At 50.4% G+C, this 10,324-nt stretch overlaps 1 protein-coding gene across 1 annotated transcript in view; it reads right to left on the bottom strand.

The window, feature by feature from the left end:
* The window catches only part of GET1 (guided entry of tail-anchored proteins factor 1), a 16,251-nt gene extending 6,742 nt beyond the window's left edge, over positions 1-9,509 (bottom strand). The window contains exons 1-2 of the mRNA XM_065876047.1: positions 9,359-9,509; positions 39-204 (exon numbers count right to left, since the gene is read on the bottom strand). Coding sequence (XP_065732119.1) covers positions 39-204; positions 9,359-9,460 — 268 coding nt within the window. The 5' untranslated portion in view covers positions 9,461-9,509. The remainder of the gene's footprint in view (positions 1-38; positions 205-9,358) is intronic.
* Positions 9,510-10,324: the final 815 nt, after the last annotated feature.

Genomic DNA, 10,324 nt, shown 5'->3' with positions numbered 1-10,324 from the left:
TCGTACGAAGCTTCCCGTGCTACACACGAGAACAGTACCGTGAGTCTTGAGCTTATCAGTCATCTTGTTGATCTTCCTCTCCAGCCTGGCGTATCTGGCAAACTCGTCCATCATGCTGACGGTGGAGAGCTCCTGCTTCATGCCCTGGATCTCTGCTCGCATCTGTGACTCCTGCTTCGCGTCCTTCTGCAGCACCCTGGACATCTGGTGGAGGTGGCAGCCGGGATCAGCCTTCTCCCCCACCCCCCCCCCCATCCGCTTGCTGCCTCCTGCAGCTGGGCACGCTGCCCTTTACCCCCACGGCCAGGCTCTGCTGCCCGGTCCCGGTCCTGCTGCCCCCGACCACAGAAACGAAAACTCCCCCCAACCCCACCCCGCCCCGTGAGTCTTTATTCAGTTACGTTTTTCCTTCTGCAGATATGCCCACGGACTGCTACAGCACAAATGTATGTATCCTTCACTTTTACTGCAAAATTGTGATTACAGGGTGAAAACTGATTCCATCCCGAGAGCTTCATTCAGGTGACAAGGACCGTGCACGCCCCTCATTCCTGTAGAATTCTGTGCTAAATTAGGTGGGCCGAGCAAGGGGAGTGCCGGCGGTCAGGGATGAAGCGATGGCGGGTGAAGAGGGCATTCCCGCAGAGGGGCTGCCTGGTGTGAGAGTCGGGGTCCCACAGCAGGAGGGGCACACGTGACAAGAGGAGGTGGTGGTGGAGGCCGAAGGCGAGTTACAAAGGATTGCACAAGTCACGGACACCTACCGAGGATACCGTGAGCCAGTTTTCTCACTGTGAGAAAAGGGAGTGAGAAACATGCATCGGGAGAGAACCAGAATAAATCCCGTGGGACTGGATGAGAACTGGAGGCACAGGTGTGACCTCGTGGTTTTCCATAGATACACAGACAGATGAAATAACAGACGTAAATGTTTGTGAAGAGGAGCCTCTGACTGCCAGGCCCCACGTGGGACACGACCGGCCCAGGCGCCCTCCTGGCCGCCCGGACAGTGGAGGGGACCCAAGTGTGAGGACAGCTGCCCGCACCGTCCCCAGACGCCCCCCCACAGACACACACACCGGCCAGGACACCACCAGCGGCCCGGGCTACACATGCAGTGGCTGCCAGGTAGCGCCCAACAACCCACCGGGACAGGTGAGGGTCCCAGGAGAGCGAGGGGAGAGCAAGGGGACCACACTCGCACCAGCACGGGGAGGTCCACGGGCGACCTCCTAGGGGACTGAGAATTCCTCAGGGACTGACCTGGAGTGATGAGTGTACCTCCCCAAATCAACGCCCACGGTATCTGGTGAGATGCAAAGAGAACACAGCATCCTTTATGTGACATCCTCGCCAAACACTGGACAAAGATGTCCACAGGAGGCCATTGTGCAAAGTCACTGCCCTGCGACATTCAGAAATGTCATCCTCGCAATTCAAGGCAAGACCAAGACTCCTTCTAGACTGAAGAGACATGACAAGTATGCGCTATACATGGTGCTGACTGGGGTCCTTCTGCTACAAAGGACGTCACTGGGACGAGGAAACCCTGAACGTGACGGGAGGATTGTACCTGACAGCTGTACTGCGGCCAAGGCCACTGTTTATACACTAATGTACTGGGGAAAGAGGGCACTCGGGTTGACAACTTACTTTCAAATGGTTCAGGAAACAAAACCAGCTCTTTCTAATGAATGGATAACTTTTTTTGCACGTTTGTGTTTGTTTCACATTCTTAAAAATATATTAATAAAGATACATTAATAAACTATATTAATATATTTCCCTGTACTGGTACATAGCTGGTGCACAATAAATCAGTCTGTTCCTCTAGCCCCTGATCCCCCCTGCCTGGTGCACAGTAGGGTGACTCTTCAGTTCGAGCTGGCCAAGGACATACACTCTAGCCAGATCCACCCTAGGGCAGAAAACAGGAATGCACCAAATTATCTTTAAAAATCACAGAATCATCTTAAAGAGCAAGGAGTTCATAGATGCTGCTTAAACTTTGTAAATCAAGAGACAGGGGCAGGGACTTCCTGGCGATCCAGTGGTTAAGACTCTGCGCTTCCATTGCAGGGGGCGTGGGTTCGATCCCTGGTCCGGGAACTAAGATTCCCGAATGCCATGTGAAACAGTGAGGCACAGCCAAAAATTCAAATAAAGGTGTATTTTTTTTTAATTTGATTTTAAAAAAAACAGGTGCAGGGTGGGGAAAGGACTTTCAGAGGTGATGGAGATATTCTTTACCTCGATTGTTTCGGTGGTTACCCTGATTAAGTGTGCCAAAACTCATCAAACTGCCCATGTACAAGAAGTGAATTTCACTGAATGCAAATTAAACGTCAATAAACCTGACTCTTAAAACTAGGATTTAGGGCTTCCCTGGTAGCGCAGTGGTTGAGAGTCCACCTGCCGATGCAGGGGACACGGGTTCGTGCCCCGGTCTGGGAAGATCCCACATGCCGCGGAGCGGCTGGGCCCGTGAGCCATGGCCGCTGAGCCTGCGCGTCCGGAGCCTGTGCTCCGCAACAGGAGAGGCCACAACAGTGAGAGGGCCGCATACCGCAAAAAAAAAAAACAACAACTAGGATTTAAAAAGATAATAGAGGGGGGACTTCCCTGGTGGTGCAGTGGTTAAGAATCTGCCTGCCAATGCAGGCAACACAGGTTCGAGCCCTAGTCCAGGAAGATGCCACATGCCGCAGAGCAACTAAGCCCATGTGCCATAACTACTGAGCCTGCGCTATAGAGCCCGCGAGCCACAACTACTGAGCCCGTGAACCACAACTACCAAAGCCCACGCGCCTAGAGCCCATGCTCCGCAAAAAGAGAAGCCACCACATGAGAAGCCCTCGCACAGCAACAAAGACCCAACGCAGCGAAAAATAAATCAAAAAAAAAAAAAAGAAATAGAGGGGCAAACACATTACGTACATAGCATTATAGAGAATACAGGCTGTGCTTCACAGATTTTTTTAATCGAAGGCTTGTAGCAACCCTGCAACAACCAAGTTTATTGGCACCATTTTTTCAACAGTATTTGCTCATTTCACGTCTCTGTGTTACATTCTGGTAGTTCTCATAATATTTCAAACATTTTTATTATTGTTATATTTGTTATGGTGTTCTTTGATTAGTGATTTTTTCTTTTTAGGCCACACCACGGGGCTTGCGGGATCTTAGTTCCTGGACCAGGGATCGAATCCCAGCCCTCAGCGGTGAAACGGCAGAGTCCTAACCACTGGATCAGCAGGGTATTCCCTGATTAGTGATCTGTGATGTTACTACTACAACTCACTAAAGGCTCAGATGATGGTTAGCATTTTTTAGCAATAAACAATTTTTTAATTAAGGCATGTACACTTTTTTTACACAATGCTATGCTATTGCACACTTAATAGACTCTAGTGTAAACGTAACTTTTTTATGCACTGGGAAGCCAGAAATTGCATGTGACTCACTTTACTTCGATATTCACTTTATTGCAGTAGCCTGGAACCAAACCCGCAATATTTCTGAGGTACGCTGTACATAAAACAATTAAAAACTGGAAAGGCCAAAAATGGTTACTCAGGAGTGGAAAGTGAGTGAGGGCAGGAGAATAAACTTGAGGGGAACTGAAGAGATTTGTGGTTAAAATTAGGAAATGCAGCGCTTGAAGAAAAAATGAATATATTACATCTACAAGTAAAAAAAAAGAAAATTTGGAAGTGTTTTAAGTTTGCAAATAGGTACCAACATTAATCCAAGACCTCCTTACAAATAACTGTTAAAATATACTAGAATTATGAATTGAAATGTAAGATTTAAGGAGATTTGAATTTTTTAAATGTTCTTAATATTAATTTTTTTTAATATTTATTTATTTGGCTGCGCCAGGTCTTAGTTGCGGCATGTGGGATCCAGTTCCCCAACCAGGGATCGAACCTGGGCCCCTTACACTGGGAGCATGGAGCCCTAGCCACTGGACCACCAGGTAAGTCCCAATATTAATTTTTAAGACATAAACATCTGGGGCTTCCCTGGTGGCACAGTGGTTAAGAATCCACCTGCCAATGCAGGGGACACGGGTTTGAGCCCTGGTCCGGGAAGATCCCACATGCCACGCAGCAACTAAGCCAGTGCACCACAACTACTGAGCCTGCACTCAAGAGCCTGCGAGCCACAACTACTGAGCCAGCGCACCACAACTACTGAGCCCGCGCGCTTAGAGCCCGTGCTCCGCAACAAGAGGAGCCACCACAATGAGAAGCCCGCGCACGGCAACGAAGACCCAAAGCAGCCAAAAATAAATAAATATAATAAATAAATTTTAAAAATATATATCTTAAGTCTTTTTTTTTTTTTAATTTCTATGAGGTTTTTAATTTGTTTTTTTGGGCTGCGTTGGGTCTTCGTTGCTGCATGAGCACTTTCTCTAGTTGCGGCGAGCGGGGGCCACTCTTCCTTGCAGGGTACGGGCTTCTCATTGCGGTGGCTTCTTCTGTTGTGGACCACGGGCTCTAGGCGCTCAGGCTTCAGTAGTCTCCTAACCGCTGTGCCACCAGGGAAGTCCCCTGAAGTTTTTATGTACTCAAAGGTGTATTAAATCTCCCACTTGACAGAAGCTGATAAACTGTGTAGGGTATGGTTTTTCAAACACCTGGAGATGGGTCCACAAGTAATTCTAAAGCAGAAAAGAAAATAAGTTTTTAAAGATCAGTGAGGGAATTCCCCAGAGGTCCAGTGGTTAGGGCTTGGCACTTTCACTGCCTGCTGGCCAGGATCAAATCCTGGTCAGGGAACTGAGATCCCGCAAGCCATCAATCAATAAACAAACAAACAAACAAACAAAATTTGCTTATCATAAAAAAAAATCCGGTGGGAGAATCTGGAGAGAAAACAAGGGCAGAACCAATCCTTTGCTTCTCTTGTCCCCAGACGCTGGCCCTCTGCCTGTGTGAGATCACAGTGTCCTCCTCAGTCACGCTCTGATCCTGTCCAAGTTGGACACTCCCTCTGCCAACAAAATGCCAGGACTTGGGTGGCACTGGGGTTGTTCAAATCCTCACTCCCCCACTCAATGGCTGGCAACTCTCTGGACCAGTCCCATCTGAAAATCGTGCCCGACATTTACAGCCCAAAGGCTCCTCCCTCCCGGAACACAGCCGGCATCCCTGGGAATGGCGGCTCAGGCGTGTCCCTAACACCGCAGGGAGAGCCCTCACCCGGGGAAGGGCCCAAGGCCCAGAACAACCCCACATGCCCCTCAGCCAGGATCGGCCAAGTCGGGCCCACTCCTCGCAGCCCTGGTCCCCGGCACGGGGGAGTCCGCATCTGCCAGGCCACACCTGCTCGTGCGCACTCAACCCCCCTCGCCGCCCCTGTCACCTCCTCAAACAGCACTTGGGGCTCATGCTGGTCCACAGCAAGAACTCTCTAGGCGACCGTGCTCCCTGGAAACGGGGAGGGTCTCAGCAAGGCCCGCAGCGGCAGGCCCTGCAGTGTCCACCCCTCACCTCAGTGGCCCAGGCCCCTAAAGAGAAAAGGGAAGCGGCCCCTTTTTTAGAGCAGCAAGTTAAGTGATTTTGAAGTTGTCAAACACAAAAGTGGCGGCCCGTCCCACACACCAAGTCCCAGAGGACAGCCTGCACTGCACCCACGCTCAAGGTCTGCAAAGCAGGGGGTCTGTGAGGAAGTGGCCCCTGGCGCCTGAGCACCGCACGCGGCTCTCGGGGACGCGCAGGCAGCCCTCCGGCACATAGGTCCTGGGGCGCCTGCGCAGGGCACAAGCCTCGCCCGGACCCTCACCCCTCCCTCCGCCACACCAGTCCTAGGGCGCCTGCGCAGTGCACGCATCTCTCCGCAACCCGCAGGCCGCCCTCCAGCGCATCGGCCCTGGCACGCCTGCGCAGGGCACATGGCTAACTAGGAGCTCCGCCCGCCCTCGGCCGCGCCGTCCTGGGGCCCGGGGCGCCTGCACAGCGCGCCTCCGGCCACGGAGGGGGGCGCTCCGCAAGGTGGTCTTTGTCCCCTCTGCCTCCGCCTTTGGTTGTGCTGGATTGCAAATGCGTCCTGTGGCTGGAAAGGAAACATGAAAGAACTCGCAGGAAAATTCTAACCAAGTCAACGCCGAGGATTGGGCGTCCTTACCCAGGCACCCAGCCCCTACCCCAGTATTTGGCTGAGGTCCCATTCCAGGACCTTGCAGCACTCTGCTGGGAGAGGACTTCTTGAACTTGAGAGACTTCCTCAAATGGGAAGGTGCGCCCCTTCCCTGCTCTGACTGAAGGGAAGAAGCTTCGGAAACCCTGGAAGGAAGGCTACAGTCTGAGGTGCAGGGGACATGGCCCGTTCCCAGTCAAACTGATCCTCACTGGAGTCTTTCCCACCTGCATCCTCAGATCAGCGCCTGTAATGGGGCAGCCTGTAAGGGTCGAGAAGCAGCAGCATTTTACCCTACACGGGACCAGCGCGTTCCTTACAGCTTTTCACTGACCCTCAACACAAACCATATCTCTTTATTACTTTTCCCTGTTTGAACACCAGCAACTGTACTCTGCCAGGATAATGTTATCCTTCTGAACCTGGCTAACAATTCTGACAGTGTTACAAGCAAGGGAAAATGGGTCTAAGAAGGCTAACTGGTTGGAGGTTAGAGAGGTTACATAGCCGGTAGGATGCAGCAAAGGACGTGACACAGGTCCAAGGACAAACCCAGTGCTCATTCACCTGAACGACAAACAGCCACCCTGATAAGGCACAAACCTCGTGCATGTGTAGACTGCAGCAGTAACTTCTTACGAGAGTGTGCTAGCTGCAGGACACAGGTTTGGTGAAAGCTTGGTGAAGGAGCCAGAGGTGATGACAGTTCTTATTTACAGCCACTGCCACATCCCAAACACTCTCCTCCTTCCCCCTCAGCTTATGAGAAACTAGGAACAATTCACAGAGGAATACAAAACCAACACAGCCTCTTTCAGCAATTGAGGTTAGTTTTGTGTGTGTGGTTCCAATATAAGGTGAAATGAGATGGGGTACATAGGAAGAATCGAAGTGATACTGCAAGTAAGATGGGCAGGCAACCCACAGAATGGGAGAAGATGTTTGCAAATCATATATCTGATAAGGAGCTAATATCCAGACTATATAAAGAACTCCTAACTTAACCACAAAAACGCAGCCACTCACACTGGATGTGGGCCTCCAGAGAGTGCCCTTCCCCTAGGGACAGCTGCTGCAGCCCCATTAGAAAAGGGGCCACAGACCTGAACAGACTGTTTTTCAAAGATATACAGATGGCCAATAAACAAATGTTCAACATAACTAATCATTAGGAAAATGCAACTCAAAACCACAAAGAGAAGCCACTTTGCATCCATTAGGATGGCTATTATCCAGAAAGGAAAAATAATAACTAAAAATAACAAGTGTTGGAGAATGTAGAGAAAATGGAACACTTGTGCATTGCTGGTGAGAATTTACATGATGCAGCCACTGTGGAAAACAGTACAGCAGTTTCTCAAAAAAATTAAAAACAGAATTACCATATGATCCAGCAATTCCACTTCTGGGTATTTACCCAAAAGAACTGAAAGCAAAGATTTGAATAAACACTCGTACACGAATGTTCTAGCAGCATTATTCACAATGGTCAAAAGGCAGAAACAATCCAAATGTCCATCAAAAGATGAATGAACAAACAAAATGTGGTATATACATACAGTGGAATATTGTTCAGCCTTATAAAGGACAGAAATCCTAACACAGGCTGCAACAGGGATGAACCCCCTAAGGACATTACGCTGAGTGAAATAAGCCAGACATAAAAGGACAAATATTATATGATTTCACTTATATGAGGTGCCTAGAAGAGTCAGATTCATAGAGACGGAAAGTAAAATGGTGGTTGCCAGGGACTGGGGGAAGGGCCATGTGGATAACGCCCCACGTTTACCTGGGACAGAGTCTCAGTTTAGGAAGCTGCAGCTCTGGAGACGAAGGGTGATGAACAGTTGCACAACAATGTGAATGCACTCAGTACCACTGAACTGTACACCTAAAAATGGTTAAAATGGTAAATCTTATGTATATTTCACCACAATTTTTAAAAAATAAGAAAAAAGAAAAGTGGGCTGGGGCCTACTCTTCAAGGGTCTTTTATGCAATGCTGAGTACTTCGGACACCATCTTAAAGACAAGGAAGCATCAGGAAAGATTCCCAACGGGGGATGGGATTAAGAGAGAATTGGCTCAGGACAACTTGGGTGATAAGGTCCTAGAACAGAGTTTTACACAAAACAGGCACCCAATGGATACCAGTAGAGTAGAACAAAAAGAAGTAGAAACCCTGTCTAGTCTTATATACCCCACCACCACCACCAATTTATACCAGGAGAGAAAAGCAGAACTGAGTTACCAGGACACTGGTACAGTGTGTGCACCCCATCTTTGAGTCTCGGCCTAAGTCAGACAGCCCCTCACTCCCACTGTCGGCCTACAGAGGGCGCCCTTCCGCGGAGAACAGCTCCTCACCTTCTCCACACACACCTCCCATCAAATATGCCACCAAACCCCCTATTCACGCTCCAACAGGCAGAGGGGCAGACCTCGGAGAATCACACACCAAGGATCAAACCTCCACCCCAGCAATCACTAGCTGGGTGTCTTAAGACAACTACTAGACTCTGAGTCAAACACACCTCCTCTGGGAGGTACAGGAAGATGGCATGACAGTCACAGCAACCGTGGCGACTGGACACGAGGAAATTACTCATGATGGACAAAACGCCCCGCAGAGAGTGCTCCCGAGTGACCGTCGCTCCTCTGGGTACAAGAAACATCACAGAGCACTGGGATTCTAAGTCTACACTGTCTCCAACCCCTCCCGCCCCAAGAATGGGGACCCCTGCATCCTGAGACCCGTCCCCAGGGACCCTGCACAGCTGCACTTCACACGAGAAGGCGAGACTTCCCGGAGCCCCGGACGCCGTGCTGCAGGCACCGGCCCTCCCCACGCCCCCACCCCAGCAGCCTGAGGCTGCTCGACGCCCCCAGGAACCAGAGAATAACGGAAATGAGTGCGGCTGGCAGAAGGGCACTGAGAACTCCAGACCGCTGCCACGCGAAAACGTGGCCAAGCGTTATCAGGCTCTTTTTTTTCTCCCCCAGAATCCAGAAAACCGGATATGGGGGTAAAGCTTTGCGACTTGACGCAAGCAACTCACTCAAAAACACCTTAAAACACAGGACGGCCCAACCAAGACGCCTCTGCAGGCCGAATCCGGCCGTCGGGCGGCCAGTTTGAGACCCCTGTGTCTACGGCACGCTGGGGCGGCGACCCCACCGGCCCCTGGAAGGCCAGATAGCCACTTACGAAGGAGGAGAAGGACGGGAGGAGGATCCTGAGTACATTGCACCCAAATACGAAGCTGAGCACCAGCAGCCAAGCCCAGCGGTCGGCCTCGGCCGCGCTCATCTCGGAGGCTCACGGCGGCGCCAACTCGGCTAAAACAGCTCCACCTGGGACCAAGCCGGACGCCGCGCGTGCGCAGTGAGCCCAGCGGCCCGCAGAGGGGCGCCGCCGCGCCTGCGCACTGCGCCGCACTCGGGGAGGCGGGGCCGTCTCTTGCTCCGGGCTCTGGTTAACGCCAGCCTTGCCCTTGGCCTTCCCGGCTTCCGTAGACTTCTCGCAACCGCCCCACCACCCCGCGGAACCTGTTTTCCAGATTCGGCCTCCACCGTGTCTCTGGTTTTGTTGTATCTGCAAGCCACTTGTGTGGTTATGTAATTAATACTTTCTTTAAACTGACTCACCTTTATTCCTAAAAAAATGTATTTTTAAATAAACCTTTCCGTAAATAGAAGCCTACGGTAATGATAGTAGCAAATAACCGTAAAAAGAAAAACGTAAGTAGTTTTTAGTAAGTAGTGTTTACATTTCAAAGCTAAACATTGTAATAAATCTAAGTAATTTACAAAACTGCATACCTGAGGTCCTGCTTACATTCAGCCTGTAATAAAGTAGACTACATTTATGGGAAGATGAGGTTTTACAGCGAAAGAATCCTAACTCACGGTTATGTGTAGTAGGTAAAGCAAAAGATGATTAGCTGCCTCTTCTGCCCTGGTTGGAGTCTGAGAACTAACTCCCAATCAGAATGAATCGAGGAGCTGTGGTTCTACAAATTTCTGATTAAAGAAAACATGTGAAGCGAAACTATTCGATAGCGGTAGAGGGAATTACTTCCATGGAGAGGTTTCTTGGCCGGTAGGTGATGCTGAACTGACCAAAACAAAAGACAGGCTTGGAGACTGCTTCTGCTCCATAGCCTTCCCCTCC

Source organism: Phocoena phocoena, chromosome 4 (assembly GCF_963924675.1).
Source record: "Phocoena phocoena chromosome 4, mPhoPho1.1, whole genome shotgun sequence".
Taxonomy (NCBI): Eukaryota; Metazoa; Chordata; class Mammalia; order Artiodactyla; family Phocoenidae; genus Phocoena; species Phocoena phocoena.
Note: the sequence above shows the minus strand (reverse complement) of the source record. Positions and strands in the feature narration are given on the sequence as shown.